At 42.8% G+C, this 17,321-nt stretch overlaps 1 protein-coding gene across 1 annotated transcript; it reads left to right on the top strand.

Moving 5' to 3' along the window:
• Positions 1–9,481: 9,481 nt before the first annotated feature.
• Positions 9,482–16,048, top strand: LOC119415259 (Krueppel-like factor 6). The gene is made up of 4 exons (XM_037682433.1): positions 9,482–9,803; positions 12,592–13,174; positions 13,993–14,116; positions 15,737–16,048. The coding sequence occupies exons 1-4, from the start codon at positions 9,702–9,704 to the stop codon at positions 15,786–15,788; spliced, it is 861 nt and encodes a 286-aa protein (XP_037538361.1). The 5' UTR covers positions 9,482–9,701; the 3' UTR covers positions 15,789–16,048.
• Positions 16,049–17,321: the final 1,273 nt, after the last annotated feature.

The raw sequence follows: 17,321 nt of genomic DNA, 5'->3' as shown, positions 1-17,321 counted from the left end.
GTCTTCTGGGGTTTCTGACAAAGCAAATCAGGCTGGATTGTGTTAAATGCACTGGAGAAATCAAAGAACATGACTCTCACAGGTGCTGTCTGCCTTTTCTACATGACAGTGAAATTGCTGAAGCAGGTGTATGATGGCATCTTCAACTCCAAGTCCACACCGATAAGCAAACTGCAGTGGGCCCTCATACGTGCTGGTTTGTTTAGTCCGGTGGGTCAGCAGAAGTCTCTGTTTGTCATCTGTTTAGTTTGTTGCTGTTTTCTTATTAGAACAACGTCCATGTTTTATGCAAATGTCCCGTACGTGCTGAGCATCGACAGAGTTTGTACCGATGGTGCCGAGGCCACGAACGTGTCCAACTGCAGGGAGTTTAATCAACTTTGGGGCTGATTAGATCTACTGACCAGTCCATCTTTTTGACTGCAGATTCTGTCCAACACAAAAAACGTTAACTTTCAAAACAGAAGCCAATTTCAAAATAAAAGTAGCATATTTTTATTTGTTGTTAATGTTTGATTTCATCTTAAAACATTCTGGTTTTGCCGTTTATTGGAATGGGTCTTGCCATCATTTTTTAAATCTCTTTTTGCAAATCTCCCAGTTCAAGAACTGGGAGACATATATCCTCACAAAATTATGTCAAAAGCTTCCTTAGTTCCTTAGTTTCCTTTGTTTGCACCTTGCACAATGGCCAGGACATCCTTGTAAAATAATCTTAAAGGATTTCTTTCCTGGTTTAAAAAAGTTTTAAGGGTGCTGAGGTAAAATGTAGGTAGGCTTGTAATTTAATATCACTCTACCATTGTTTACCATCTTAATAGTTTTTGATGCTCAGGACTACTTGACAGTCAAAATGTGGTTTCTGGTTCACATTCTAAAAATCTTTAAGGACAAATCCAAGAAGGAGACAAGCGTCCTTATTGTAGAAATATTCAGCAGACTCCACTCAGACACATTCTGTGTCGCTTGTAGGAGTTTTTAAGCAGAAGCTTTGGTTTACAGATACACTGATGACAAGCTGATGTACAGAGGAGCTTAGGGCTGGTTGGGGAACTAACAAAAAAGAAACAAAGTGGAAATATCTGAGTTAACAAATAAAAACAATGAACATGTTCTAAATGGTTTCTTTACTGTGGTATTTGTAACGACCAACTGAAACAGTTTGTTTCCTGTTTCTTTGAGCCAGAGCCGTTTCACCATCGTGTGTGTTCGTTACTGTATGAAGGGATTGCACTGTTTTCTTTGAACTCAGCATCTCAACCACATTTTGGGGGCCCACACCTTCCCAAGCAGGGGTGAAAATGAACTTTTCAGCTGGTCATTCTTGCTTTGTTTGCTTGAAATGACTTCAGTCGTGAATATTTAGGCCTTTAATTTCAGACAGCCGTGTAAAGACAACTGAAGCTGTTTTACATCCAGTGATCTGAGAGTGCTTACTCATGCTCAGCTTCCATATTCACATTCACTCAGGTCATCTAATACCGTCGGGCTGCTGGGAATCAAAAACCTTGTTCAATAGCACTTTAAGCGCATGTGCTGCATAAAAAAAGAGCATTTCACTTGTTTCTCAGAAGATAAAGTAGCTTTCCCATCACTGACTAAACACTGCTTCAGTTTTTATGTTTTTTATTCACTGAGGTCTTGTGATTTTGATTCCTCCACAGATAATCAAAACCCAACATCAGCAAGACATATGATGCAATCAGCCAATTAGATTACGTCTGTTTGTGTTTTGCTGCAGAGTCACTCCAGAGTTGTTCTTATTGTGTACACTCTGTTCTTTTACATAATGTTCTTCCCATCTCTCTCAATGTTTTGCACACGCTGAATATGTTAATAAAATTAACTCTTCCGTGCATCTACAGTAAATTGCTTTCCAACCAAACAGCATTTGCAAGACAATCCATCAATAACACGGCAACAAGCACGGCTTCTAAATCAGTGTCAATTATTATTATACTATCTGACTTTTTATCCTAATGGTGGCAACACAACTCTTTAGCCTGATTGCAGCTGTGGGTTCCTAATCAGGGACCAGACACAGTTTGCAAATTAAGAAGTGGCCTTTATCTGCAGTGCAAAGAATTTTAAGACGGCTAATTAAAAGTGAGTGCCCATTTTTTGGCAGAGTTTCCAAATGCAGAATGTCAACTGTTTGCAAAATACCTGTGGGTTATTTTCTCTGCCTAAGCCCTGTCATTTTCTGAGGTTAAACTTTATTTTATGTCTTGTACCAGTTTCTTGGACAGTTTTCAGCTGAGGTAAAAAAAAAAAATATACAATTTGTGGTTCTGGCACATAAATAGACTGCAGCAATAAACAGTTTGCCTTCCCCATTAATTACGCTCTTTGTGTGTTTTTGTGAGCACATTCTAAAGCAGACAAAGCCATCACACATGGACTATACAGGGAATGTGACACATTCAAAGGCACGCTGACCCGTGCGTGCTGTTTGTTTTCAACAATTTGTTGCTATGGATGCGTGATGTCACACATCCAAATCCCACGTGCTCCGAAGGCCGTCTGAAAGGTTTCGGTGTAGTCGATGACTCACGTTATCTTTGCATCAGATAAACAATGCCGGCTAAACCCAGTGATAAATAGCTTCAGACGTTTGTGGGAGGATGTTCGACTGGTGACAGAATGGAAGTGTCACTTTTAAAACAAAGGCTTGTGAGTGTAGTGCATTCTTCTGTTCATTCTTCAGTGTGCTGCTCAGGATGGAAGATTGTGACACAGTGAAGGTTCAACACAATCTGCTGGCTCTCTTAGAAAACTTTACTAATTGGCATTTTATAGGTACGGCAACGTTTCTGTCCAGCGCTGAAGACGGGATGAAGCTGAACTGAACCCTCGAGGTCACGGGAGTGCAGAAGCTTAACGACTGAGTCTGAGGAAAGCGTGTCTGTGCAGAGTGCGCACGTTTGACTAACATGCATGTCAAATAATAAAGACCAAATAGCAAAATCAGCAACACCTTCTGTTGGATTAAACAAACATTTTATGAGCTCTGTTGTTTGTAGGATTTATACCGTATTCCAGAATCTGTTCACACACAAACGTTTGTGCTCTGTTTGTCTGTGTTGTTATCAAAATAAATAAATAAATAATAAATGTATGAGTCACTGAACAGAGTTTAATAAAACTTTCAGAGAACTGGAGCTATTTGCTACAAGTGGTTAACTTTTGCAGTCAGGTTGATTCAAGATGGCCGCCACAGCAACACGAACTGATTAAACATAAAGACGGTTAAAACTTGGTTAATTTTGCAAATATTGAGCTAAACACTGGTGTGATTGTAGCTGAATATCATCCCTGTTGGAGCACAACACGTTGAGCAACAGCTTCAAACCTGTTGGAGTTAACTCTGATTTGCAAAATATCTCATGGACCCCTGAACCAATTTTAATGGAACTGCATCTACAACTAATTAACTTTCTTGTCAACTCAGTTCAAGATGCCTGCCACAGTCAAATGACCTTAACTTACACAAAAATGAATTTACCGCAGCCAGTTTTACAGATACTGAGCTAAGATTTGGTGTGGTAGTAGCTGAGAGTCATTTACAACTCCCAATTTAAGCACTAACAGAGGTCAGATGTCTCAATATGGCATGAGACTGTAAGTAGTTGTTTTTATGGTTGAAGCAAACAACTCTGTCATTTCTCAACATGAGGTTATCTCAGTTAATTCTGTAGCATGAAAATCAGAAGAGTGTGACTTTTTCAGGAGCACTTGGTCTTCGGTCTAAACGGAATGAAGTTTTGGGTTAGAGACTAAGAAATAGTTCCAGAGAAGATCTGAAACAAACGTATAAAGAGAAGATGTGCTTCCTGTTGTGCTCACAAAAATTAATGTATTTGCCTTTTTGTTACAAAAACTGCAACAAATACCGTCCAGTCAAAGGGACTTTACAAAGTACTTTAAAAGTGTGGAACTGGTCCTCAGCTGCTCCACTCACTACATCAATAGGACAACCAGAAGGTGAAGTGAACTGGTCATCCTGGTACCAGGAACACCTTCATTCTTGTACCAAATATTGTTCAAGCTATGCACATTGTTGACAGGACCGCGTCTTAAACCACAAAAGAACTGATTTAAAAAAAAAAACAAATGCAACTAACCAGGAAACTAGAAGATTCAGTGGAACAATGAGTAGAGGGTCCTTCCACAAGCAGCTGGACCAAAAGAAGCCATTTGCACGAAGCCGTGTCAAACAGCAGACCGGCCTGTGAGGTTCTGAGTTTCTACCAGACAAGTCAGAAACTGCTTTAGCATCGAACAGAACCGTGTCGGGCATTTTTAGTCTCGTAGGTGATTGTGTTGAGCACCACAGTCCAAGTTATACTGCAGCTATTATTCAATCACAACTGCATCCTGGAAACACTGAATAGAAATGAAATGACAAGCCAGCTTCTGGTTCTGCTTCTAGACAATGACTCATTTACGGTTTGTTCCATGATGAAATAATTGCAACACAGCCCAGTGAAAGTAATAATGTATTTTTCTGACCAAGGCCACAGCTGACGACCACTAAGACACTTTTTGACAACACGATGCAAGAAGCTTGACTCACACTCAAAGGAAATGAGCCCGATGCGTTTGTCTTATAATTGATCATTATGGCTTTTAATTTGCTCGGGGAGTAAAAGTAGTAATGATGCACATGCCCTGAACGGCGATGTTATGCCCACTGAAGCAATAACGGACTCAGTTTGGCACGTCGGTGTTTGCTTTTAGTGAAGTCAACTTTGTTGTATGCCACATCAGATTTATAATCCCAGTTGTTATAAAAAAAAGAAGAAGCGAACTTGTTCATCATTACCTCTCACACAATGTGATCTACAGCATGCTGTAGTGGCATGAGACAGTAAAGTGCATTAGAAGGCTTCATAATGGATGTGTCTATGCCTTGCTATGCCAGGCTGTTTAGTTATTAATCTGCCAGAAGAAATGTATTTGCTCTTTATTTATTAGAACTTAACATTTACATTAAAAGTAAGTTGATCCAATCAAGTTGTATCGCTACACTGTAAATGTTTTTGTTGTTTCTCGACAGCACTTTTAATGTATTTGCAGCAGCCCCTTACTGCAGAAAGTCTGCAGGAAGTTGATGGATGTTGTTTTGACAGTAGTTTTACTGTAATCGTAGCTGCTGAATAATAATGGCTGGTAGGTTACTGTAAATTTATTGGGGAATTGTTCATATTGTATGCAAAAGAACAGCAAAGCATGTGCAGATTTTGCGATCTTTCTCTGCTGCTGTGAATCATGGAAGGGAAGCATCGCACTTCCCTTCAGTTACCTGCGATGTACACCACAGCAGAGACCCAGTCCACAGGCGACCTGTTCCTCACGTCTCATGAACCCATGACAGAATGTGATGCTGCTCGGTGCTGCAAACTGCCCACTGCAGAGAACTCAACAAAAGAAGCGTCTACTGTGGAGGCGCTCGACCGGGCCCACGGCTCAAACAATGGCGCTCTGTTCCAAACATGCTGTTTGTCACATCGCCGTCCTTTAAATTGTCAATGGTGCTGTTGTTGCGCTTCACTTCAACTTTAGCCTGCATGTTACGCAACTGAAGTCTTAATGTACAGGTGCGTCTCAAAAAAACTACAGTATCGTGAAATGGTGAAGGTTATCGTGAGTTTTGTTTTTTCATTATCTGTAAGCCATGATCATCAAAAGTACAAGAAATAAAGGCTTCACTCTGTGCAATGAAAATAATATGTTTTATTACTTTTTCACAATACTCCATTTTTAAAATTTACTCCTGCAGATATGCTGCATGCTTGCTGGTAAAATAAAGGTTTTTAAATGGTTTTAAATGGTCAAAGTGTTTTTGTAAACAAGAGGAGGGTAATTTAACTCATGACCTGCCAAAATAAAAACCTAATTTATTTAAAATCGAATAATTCATATTGCTTGCAATGTTTCATGCCAGACAATGTCCGTGCTCAATAATCCAGGTATGCAATTCAACAAGACCTGACTGAAAATTGTTGGATTGTATACCTGGATTATTGAGCATGGACTTTGTTGGTTTTGAACCAGTTTGACATGACTGTCGACGAGGGAGAGGGCCGGCTCCGGAGGAGGAAACGAGCCAAAGACACCATCTTAGCACCAACATAACTGGTTTGTTCCACTTTGGAGTAAACTGTTTGGGGGAATAATCAGTTTTGTGTTGTGTGTTCCCTTGACTGATGAAGCCTTCTGGATGGAAGGTGAAATGTTTCAGCACAAAAAAAAGAAAGAAAGTGTCCAGATGAGCTGACTGAAAACTGTTGGGTTTCATGCCAGAGTTTTGGACTAATCTCATCTTTGGTTGAGATAAGACGGAGTTGAAGTCACTTTGGTTAAAGGTTATAAACAACATTATGCACAGTATTTTATCTCATAGTGATAAAAACATGAACTCTTGGAGTATGTGTTGTGAATGATTCTCAGCTACTACCACAGCATATTTGATCCCGGTATTCATCAAAATCCTCTGAGGTATTGCTGTTTTTTGTTTTGTTTTTCTGCTAACTGCATCCATCTTTAATAGAAGTGACATCAAAAGTCCATCATTTGTAAATGTACAGCCAGTTATTGCTTTCTGAGAAATGAGATTTTTCCAGTAGTTCATAAAATATGTTGATGGTGGACAAAATGGTAAACTCTAACAGTTACAGTAATAACAAGACGTCAAACAAAGATGTTGCACTCAAAGAATGTGTTGGGCACAACACTCAGCTACTACCACACACACGTTCAGATCAATATCTGTAATATTGGAAAAGTTATAGTTATTTATGATTTAGAAGGTCCGAGGCTGTAGCAGTCATCTTGAATCTGGTTAAGTCGTAAAAATAAAATAATCTTAAAAGTCAGTCCAGAAATCACTTTCTGAAAGTTTCAGTCAAATCTGGTCAGTGGTGTATGAGATATTTCGCTAACAGACAGAGTTGCGCCCAATGGTTTTAGGCACCGATCTCGCTCAATAAGTTAATGATCAGTGTATAAGTTCAGGATCAGTCACAGCTACAACACATTTCAGCTCGGTGTATGTAAAACTGACAGGTATTTCCTGTTTGCGTTGCTGTGGTGGCCATCTTGACTCAGACTGACCATGTCGTGGATGTAAACCCACTGATCACACTTGAAGAGCTTCACCGACACCTGTTCAGAGGAACAAGAGATATTTTGCTAACGGAACATGCACACATGGGCAAAAACACTTGACGTCTCCAGCTTCACCTTGGGCAGCACGTGGGAAACATATTTTTACTGCATGTAGATAAAAAAATGTAAAATGGTAAATTCTGAGATTCTATGCTAAGATAAAGGTAATGGTGCATCATAGATGAGACTGTATGTCTGTTATCTCTGATTATCATATGTTTTCATGAGGATGCCCTGACTGTAAGCATGGGAGCGGGTGGTGGGGTTATATATTTCTGGAAGCCAGCCAGTGTGTATTTATACCATGTCACTCCAGAACTGTGAGACCATCTTTTATTAGAAGCTCTCATGTATTGTGAGTGGGTTTTAACCTCTCTTTTCTATCACTTCTGGAGGAAATGCATGAAGCAGCAGCTTGGTTTCTAGATCATAACAGAAAATAGGAAACAATGCCCTGATGGAGATAGCCACAGGTGACTGAGATTACTTGTGGACGTTATCTCCTGCAGAAACCATCACCTTATGATAAGCCTCAAGCTGCTGCCACTACAATAACCTGCACAGCATTTTTGTGAATTATCATCTTTATGGCAGGTCTATTATAACTTAATAGCTTATTAAATTGTCTGGACTGCCATGGAGAGACTCGTAATAATCCAAATGGATCTCTGGACGGCCATGAAAGGGAGAAGTCTATCAAATTTGTTTCATAGACAAAATAGATTGATCAGACTTTTGATGATCCCCCTGAGCTCGCAGCCTCTTGTTGGCATGATTTGTGCTTCGCAGAAGATGAGAGCAGTCGGTCTCTGCAGACTTCTGTCACTCACGCTCCGAGCTGAAGTCACAGTGAAAACAGGAGGAAAAGGTGATAGGACGCTTGGACCACAGCTTCCCAGTGCTGCCAACTTCTCAGTAAAGCATCAGCCGGCTGTAAAAGATGCCATCACCATCTTGTGCGTAACTGTAATGGACGTTGTTGGAGCGAGGTTTGTCGAAGAAACAGACGTGAGGATTTTGTTTCGTGCATTGTTTTATGTCACACGTTCAAACCTCCGCTTTAATCGGTGGCAAAAGTGTGCAGGAAGATCCAATTCAGGTGAGGCAAGGTGAGTTTAGATCAGGGACAGGCGTGTAGAGCTAACATAGAGCTATTCAGCAAATTGTTCAGGGGGCCACAGTTTCTGAAAGCCAACAGCTCGGGGGCTGGACACCCAGCGATTAAAATCATTATCAGAGTCAGAGGTTCTTTATTGTCATCCGCACCTCATGTGGTACATGTGGTGGAGCGAAATTATGTTCACAGGGTCCCAGTTACATCCAACAATAAAATGTATAAGAAAAACAGTAATAACATCTAAGATATGAACTAAGAAAAACATCAACTAAATATACACTAAGCACTCATAACATAAAACATTACATCGAGCATGAGCACCAAACCAAACCAAAGTTTACAGTGATGTGTTACTGTTTAAATTTGTTTCATTGCATTGAATCATAAATGCAATAAACAAAACCCAAACCCCACCCCCCCACCCAAAAAATATGAAGTTGGCCGGAATGAAGCCAGAAATGGCCCGCGGGCCGTCAGTTGAATAGCCCTGGGCTAATGGTTAGCTTTAGTGTCAGGCTGCAGAAATGAATGGGAGCCAATACAATGTCCTAATAAGGATAGACAAATCTCGGTGCGTGTGTGTGTTAGGGCGCACGGAGGGAGGGCGTGAAAGGTGCGTTTCTTAAGACTTAAGTTGCACAACATGACTTAACAATAAATTCATGCTATTTAAAAAAAAAAACAGTATTTGTTACTGCAGTGCCTCAGAACTTATAAGAAACTTTGAACTGCTGTAAGAATAATGACTGAAAACACATTTTTTATATTCTATAGTTTATTTTCTTATTTTGGGGAGGGGGGGGGGGGGCAACTGCCAAGCTTTTTATTGCCTCCAGAAATGAACCATTTTCCAGCACGCGTAAACGCGAAGCTCCATCTGACCAGCACTTTGAAAAAGGCGCATGTGCGGTGAAACGAGCAGAGTTGTGATTTGGAGGCAGGAGCGCTCCGCGCGCTCAAACACGAGCACCATCTCTTGGACCTCCACTTCCTCCTTCTGCTACTTATATACAGCTCTAAATATAGCCCCCAATGAGCGCGCGGAGCCGCGCGCCAACCACATCACAGGATGTTGCGCCAGACCTCGCGCCATTGGCTGAACGTGCCTTAGTGGGCGGGTCTTAGTCTGCTGACAGCTGATTGGTGCTCGTAATATAATCACATGGGGGTGTGTTTGTTCGTAATTTTGAATCGGGGGGTGAAGTTTACAGTGAGCTGACAGACTTTTAGTGAGTTCACTGTTTGTGCGCTCTCGGTGCGTCACGCGCTCAGACGCTCCTCTGGAAGTGCGCGACTCCCGAGCAACATACATGCGAAGACAGCAGAGACTCCAGCTTCTTCCACTCCGCTCCAAGCTGCGCGCTTTTCCCAACATTCACTTCGCTCGTGCTCGTTGCGGCTGAGTCTCAGTGACATGGATGTCATACCGATGTGCAGCATCTTCCAGGAGCTCCAAATCGTGCACGACACGGGATACTTTTCTGCTTTACCGTCTCTGGAAGAGTACTGGCAGCAGGTAAGGACTTCCAGCCGGATCCACAAGAGGCAGGCCCGCACGCGTTTGCGTGATTGTAACAGGAGTGTGAGGAATGTGCGTGATTGGATTTGGTTCGACGTGTTTTGGCGTGTCAGCTGCGTGCCAAATGTCAGAGTTGTCTGTTCCACTTTGGTTCCGAGCAACAGTTGCCAGTTGTGTCGCTAGTTTTAGGGAAGTGGTGAAATTTCCTTTTTTTTTTTTTATTTATTTTTTTTTAAATCAAATTAAAATAAAAATAAAAACACGATTTAATTTTTTTTCTCACAAAGTTACTGTTTGGATTTTCGGTCATTTCCGCGCGTGTCCTCGCGCTTTAGTTAGTTTGTGGACGCACATCTTGTAGATGATTTCGACTCATGCCTGCGCGGCTGAACACGGAGGCGCGTGCGGTGAAACCAAAACACGCTGGGGGGCTGAACGGGGAGCCGTGCGTCTTTGCGCGTATCTCCTTCTGCGCCTCTCTCTCTCTCCGTATCTCTGCGCTTTTGCTCACTCTCTCTCACGCACGCACGCACTCATACGCACACACACAGCAGAGTGGAATGACAGTATGGACTGATTTCTGCTCCAGTTTGACTCCTGGACAACAACCAGTCAGTCGGTGTGTCTGTTGTTCGTGGTGTCTTCTTCTGGCTCTGCGTCCATCAGACCATCAGACCCCCGGGCTTCGTTCCAAGTCCCCCCCCCAGGCATTTAAAGCTCTGGGACTTCTCCAGCCTGCTGACGAGAGGCGTTTCTTCTCCTCCCCCCTCACTCCCACCATCCTGTCCATGCTTCATTTAGACTAAAACCTGCTGGTTTCCCTCTTTATAAGACATTTCTGTTCTTTTATCTACTGGTGTGACTTGAACCGCCCCAGTTCAACTCTGCGTTTATTTTCTGCTCTTGGACCAAGTGTCAGTCACATCAGTAGATCCTGTGACCTCTGGTCACTTGAGACTTCAGAAGGCAACTCGTCCTTTGTTGTTGCTTTATTGCCCTGAGTGGTTCCTGTTGACAACACGTCATTTTGCACTTAAACCAGTAAAATAGTTGCCTCACGCTCACTTTGTAAAAATAAAAAAATAATCCACCACGTTCAGTCTTTGTGTGGATTAAAAAACTTGAAACATAAAAAAGAGCAGTGAAGAAACGTCTAAATGAAACCAACAAAGCCCATGCTCAATAATCCAGGTATACAATCCAACAGTTTTCAGTCAGGTCATCTGGATGGTTTCTTTTTTTGCTGAAACGTCCAAATGAAGTTTTATTTGCTAGCACTAGTCCAGTGTGCACTGAGCATCTTGTTTGGAGCTGGGTCTCTCACTGACGACCGTGCACGACTCCGTGGTTGGACGTTCTGGAGGATTAATCCACCTGAGCAAAGACGCCTTGCAGCCAGCGACAGGTAGCACCCAGGTGAAGAAAGTGACAAAGACGCCAGTGTTCATCCAAGATGGAGTCTCGTTTCTGGCTCTCATGTGGGCCGTGTCCTCTCATGACCTGGGTACCGTGCCACACTCTGACAACAAATTACCTTTTTGATGTGAGTCACTCTGATTCCTGACTCACGCTCTAATCTGGACTTGGCTTCTCACTGAATGCACCACCACGTGTCCCTGACTGTCCCCATCCTAAAGAGCATCGTCTCCGTGTCCTGCCTGAGGGCAGGATGAGATCTGAAGCTGAGCCAATCAAACCTTTTGTCTAGATTAATATCTAAATGATCAGCTATGAGTCTAAACACGACATTAAATGAACGTTGCTGAGGCAACGCTCAACAAATGGTCTTGGTAACGTCACAGAACAGACTCTTATTGGAAACTTCTTGATGTTTAAAATGTAAAAAAAAAGTTTTTTTGTGTGGTTAAAGCTCAGTCCATTCATCATATCAGTCACTGGTGACCCTGCATGTCGTGCCTCCATGCTCCGTGCGCAGCAGCTATTTCCTGTTCTGCGACGGCAACATTTGACTGAAATCTGAAAAGTGCTTCATCACAGGAAGTTGCACGGAGCTGCAAGCAGATGTCATTTCTAACCTGTGCATGTTGACTGCACAGAGCTGAGGAAGTGCTTTCTCATTTCTTTTACACACACACACTGGCCCAGAATGCACAGTGGCTTTTGCAGTATTCATGCCAGGCTCTTTATGAACCCCATGAACCAGACCCCCCCCCCCCCCCACACACACACACACACACACACACACACCCCCGAGTCCCTGGTGTGCTATGTTATTTCTAGCATTGCCTCCAAATGCATTATTAAATCCACATTATGTTAAATAATTGATGGATTTAAAAGATCTACAAGCGCTTTTCTAAACCCAAAAGGGGGGGGGGGGGGGGGCTCTGTAGCATATGTAAATTTCATGACCACACTCTGCACATACACACACATGCACGCAAAGTCATTCATGCATTTACATGCTTGAGCACGTTGTTCCTGAATGCTCTCAGGGTGATAGTTGCTGCTTGTAATCCTCCCTGATATGTCCTCAGTAGGCACCCGTAGAGTGCATCTGACCATCCTCTGCATAGAACATCGTGTCTTTGATTCCTGCAGGCAGAGAGGAAGTTGCACCAGTGATGGTTCACTGTCATGGCATTTCTTTTGTCCTGCTGCTACTAACGATAAAAGCTCTGCACACGAGAACACCAGAGCTTCTTGTAAAAACCAAATAAGTACATTTGTGGTTTGGGGACTCTGGCTGTGCAGAAGCGTCCCCTTACCCTTCTTAGCCTCTGTTTACCAGTGAACTCAGTTTTCTTGTCCTCCCTCCACACAGACATGCCTCGAGCTGGAAAGATACCTCCAGAGCGAGCCCTACGTCTCAGCCACTGACCTTAAATTTGAGAACCAGGAGGACCTGTGGAGCAAGCTCATGCTCGCCTGCGGGGACAAGTCGAATGAGTCTGACCCAAAGATCCCCCACATCAAGGAAGAGGTGGACAATCAGGACAGCCAGCACCTCGACGCTGGTGGTTTCCACTCTGACGCCAGCAGCGAGGCCTCGGACAGCTCCGAGGAGCTCTCGCCTACCCTCGATTTCTCCTCCAGCTCGTTGACTGACATTCTGGGCGACAGCGGCGAAGACTTGGGCTCTGCCATCATCAGCACACCACCTTCCTCGCCTGAGCTCGGCAAGGAGGGCTCCGTGACCCAGGTGTGGAGTGGGATACAGACTGTGCTGCACTCTCCTGGGAAAATAAGAACTGGCAGCGTAGAGAGGACCGCAGAAAGGTCTGGGCTAACCAGTGGCGAGGCGTCGCCCGACGGCAGGAGACGGGTCCACCGGTGCCACTTCAACGGATGCAGGAAGGTGTACACCAAGAGCTCGCACCTCAAAGCACACCAGCGCACACACACAGGTAAATCACCACCAAACACACACACACACATTGTGAACCTTAAACTTTGATTCAGGTTTCTTGCAAATACTTCCACATACTTTGAATAGTTCTGTGAGGAGGAATGCCCTCAACCATGACCTAATTCACACAGCGGAACGTGACTTCATGTGCGGAGGAGGGGAAATGTAGATGACCAAAGGGGAGGAGGGGCGTCCTTCTGTGGCCTAGCAGCGCCCAGAGGATGTAGATCCTGAAAACAAATCAGCAGTTCTCAGATTTCACCATGGGAAACGATTCAGAACCTCAAACCGTCTGCATTCACTTCCAAGGCTGGAATAGAAAGAGAGAGAGGGAATAATTATGGGAAACTGACATTTACAGTGTTTTGTTGGGGGGCGGGGTTCAAATGTGAGCCGTTTCCCTCGTCACCTTTGACCCCTGCCAAGCTGTTTACAGCTGCGCCCCCTGTTAGTGAACCGAGCCGCATTCCTCACATTCTTCTCAGACCGTGCTCGGCACATGGTTAATGGCTGTCAGAGCCATTAGAAACCGTTTTTCCCTCCTCTGTTACATAAGCTCTCCACTGGAGCAGATCTACAGCTGCATACCAAAGATCTCGAGACTCGCAGGGTTGTTTTTCCTCTTGGCCTGCTGTAGTTAATCCAGACCACTTTAGGATTAGTTTCCCAGAAATCACCTTTATGTACTGACAATACTGTCTCACTTTGGGGAGGTTTAAATATTGTGATTTAGAGATGCTATGAATTTGCAGATACCTTGATTTGTCGGACTACACAGAACGTCTCTTCTGACTCTGTATTCTGTTTTTTAAATAGGTGAGAAGCCTTACAGGTGTTCATGGGAGGGCTGCGACTGGCGCTTTGCACGAAGTGATGAACTCACCCGACACTTCAGGAAGCACACGGGAGCGAAGCCATTTAAATGCAGTCACTGTGACAGGTAAGGGTGCGCACAAGTCAACGCTGTGTTCAAGGAATAGTTTTATAAATCAACTTCTAAACAACACAGTGAAGCATTAATTAATTATTCTTGTGTTTTCTGCGGTACCAAGTTTTCGTGCAGCAGCGTGAAGTTTGCAGAGTTAGGACTGGGCCATGATGATATTGTTTTTATTGTTTTTAAGTTCTGATCATAAAGCTCTAAAAGTTTTTAGAACCAAGTTTACAATCACAAGTAACTAAAAGTTTAAAATCTGAATTGTCTTGTTCAAAAGAAACAAAAAAAAAACAACAACATTTTCTTCAAAACCAACGTTGCTGTTTTTTTTTTTTTAACTTTTGGATCTAAATGAACAAGATTATTTATTTATTTTAAAAAGTCCAAGTTTGCTTCACTGATTTTTACTTTGCAACCAACTTTAATGCTAATAAAAAACATAAACTGTATTAAAATAGGACCTGGTTTGAGTCAACAAACAAAGCATAGCAAAGAAAACCCTTAAATTCAACTTGTTTTGTTCTTTATAGTTTAGTAAAGCTTGAGATGGTGCAGAGCAGGGGCGTCAGACTCACTTACAAAAAGGGGCCAAAATTAAAACCTTCTTCAAACTAAGGGCCGGTTTCAGAATCTGCATGAACTCAAGTCAGAGACCAAACATCTTCTCTTGGTTCCAGGTTCCTCAACAAGAGTTTGATTGGTCTCATTTGACGTTCTCTGTTGCTCTTTTGACATCATAACCAAAGATTACTGCAAAAATTAAAGGGATAAAGGTATTTTACATTTAAAATAACATGTTGGGGGCCAGAGAAGATGTCAACGAGGGCCACATTTGGCCCCCGGGCCTTGAGTTTGACACACATGGGGTAAGGCAGGGCAGCTGACTCGGGACCTGAAAGTCCCAGGTTTGATCCCCAGTCATTGCACATCTCATAATGTCTCTGAGCAGGACACCTGAACCCCAATTGCTCCCCGGGCGTCTTCAATAGCTGCCCACTGCTCCACCTGAGTGCATCCCAGGTGCGATGGGTTAAATGCAGAGCGCCAATTTCGTCATTGTATGGGAACATACAATGATGACGACACACAACACATTATTATTATTATTATTATTATTATTATTATTGTTATGTTTATGTGCAGGACTATAACTAATCTAAAAAAGTTAAGTCAGGTCCTCTGGATCTTCTTCTTGAAATGTTTAGTCTTTTATCCAGAAGACTTCTTCAGTCAGAGGAGCTGCAACAAACTCAGTCTTATAAATAGCACCTTCTCATAGTGAACCGATCAGTTTTGTTGCTGACATCTAGAACTAGCTGTTCACGTGACAAAAGAGGACCATCAACCTAACGATGGATCGTTAGTGCCCTGATAGCCACTTGCTATTCACAGGGGCTGAATGATCCTAACAATATCAGCATTGTAAGATGGCGACAGTTGGACACGGAGGCTCCGCCCCATTTAATGATGTTTCTCTTCACAAAGATGGCCTCCTTCACTCCTCTCAGATCCAGAGGGCCTGACTTATCTTTTTTTTTTTAAGATTTTCTACCTGGATTATTGAGCATGCATCAGGATACAATAACTAATGTATTTTTCTCCTTCGTCTCTCTCTCTTTGCAGGTGTTTCTCCCGCTCTGATCACCTGGCGCTGCACATGAAGAGGCACATCTAAGATGTCCTTCATGTCGAGAGCTCTAAGGGATGAGTCTGGTTGATTGTCCTGACCTGTTTTTGGGGGATCAGCAAGGCCGGTGTGTCCTGGGAGCATGAATGAGAGCACCGCCGTGTTCCAGTCAGTGGGAAAAACATGAAGCAACGCAGGCTATGATTTGCACCGTACTCAGTGCCTCCAACACCTCGCTGTGGTGATTGGTCTTGAAAGGCTTTTACAGAAGAGCCGGACAGTAAAAGAGAGACTTGGTAAAAAAAAAAGAAAAAGAAAATGAGGGGGAGTAAAAAAAAAAAAAAAATTGGCTGGAGATGATGGGAAAGGACTCTTCTGTATGGTGTTCAACGCTTTTTTGTGTGTGTTTCCTGGAGGATTATGGGACTCCAGGGGTGAGGTGGGGGGAGTACCATTTCTCCACTGAGAGTGTTTGCCTGTACGCATGGGACTGTGAGTGCCTGTGACTGGACCCCTTAGCTGGCTGTGTGGAGCGGATGGAGCCTGCGAGTGAATGATGTGGAGGAAGGTTCTACAAATGAGATTTTCTTTTTTGTGATGGGGGGTGGGGGGGTGGGTATCCGTTACTCCACAGAGAATGAATGCAAACAAAAAGGTTCTGTCTGTGTTGATTGAGTCTGTTTGCAATGGCAGGGAGTCTGGGGTCGTTTGGAAACGATGTCCTAGAGGGCGCCCCCTGTCGGCCGGGAGGCAGACCCACAGCTCCCTGTCCAGACGTGAGAAGTTTTGTTTAGTGCAGCTGTTAAATGTGCAATGTATTACGTGGCCTGTCTCAGAACATACATGCTATAAAGCTCATGTTGTTGTCCATTGTGTAAGCATTGTATCTTAAAAGTAAAAAAAAAAAAAAAAAAAAAAAAAAAAGGAAATGTTCGCAGTTACTGCCATTATAGCAGACATTGCATGGGATCTGGGGATGTGTTGCTCACTTGTTTGCTTATAGGACAACAAAACTCCATTCAAGTGCAGCTACCTTCATCATATTCAGTATCATAGTATTGTACAAATCTCATAGAGCAGACTTTTTTTTTCTTGAAGTTGGGGAAACCACTATAATATGGGATTTTTTGCTCATTTTTTCTTCACATTTGCTTTTTTTTTTTGTTCTCTCTGTAAATGCACTGTTGACCTTACTGATGCCTTATGTAAGTGGCCTTGTCCTGTTTAAAAAGATCACTCTCACGAACACGTACACCAAATGGCCATTGCTAAAGCAGGAATGCATTTAATAATTAGCTTTATAAAGGCTCTGATCCATACAGTTGCACCTTTTTTACATTTTAATTTTCCTTATCACAGCAAATTTCTCTAAACGCTTGGAAAAAAAGAAAGAAAAAAGAACCATATATCAGCTTTGTAATGACTGCCATTTTTACATTTCCGCTCATTTCTTTCCTCAAATAAATCAACTTCATCAGACTTGAACCATTCTCCTAATGACCCGGATTGGAAACAGAATTGTGGAGACCCAGTTCACCTTTTTATATTTGTTTACTACTATGTAGTACAAGACGATGTGGA

The sequence above is a fragment of the Nematolebias whitei genome, chromosome 9 (genome assembly GCF_014905685.2).
Source record: "Nematolebias whitei isolate Nwh7 chromosome 9, NemWhi1, whole genome shotgun sequence".
NCBI lineage: Eukaryota > Metazoa > Chordata > Actinopteri > Cyprinodontiformes > Rivulidae > Nematolebias > Nematolebias whitei.
The sequence above is the reverse complement of the archived record's forward strand: the minus strand, read 5'-3'. Positions and strand labels throughout refer to the sequence as shown.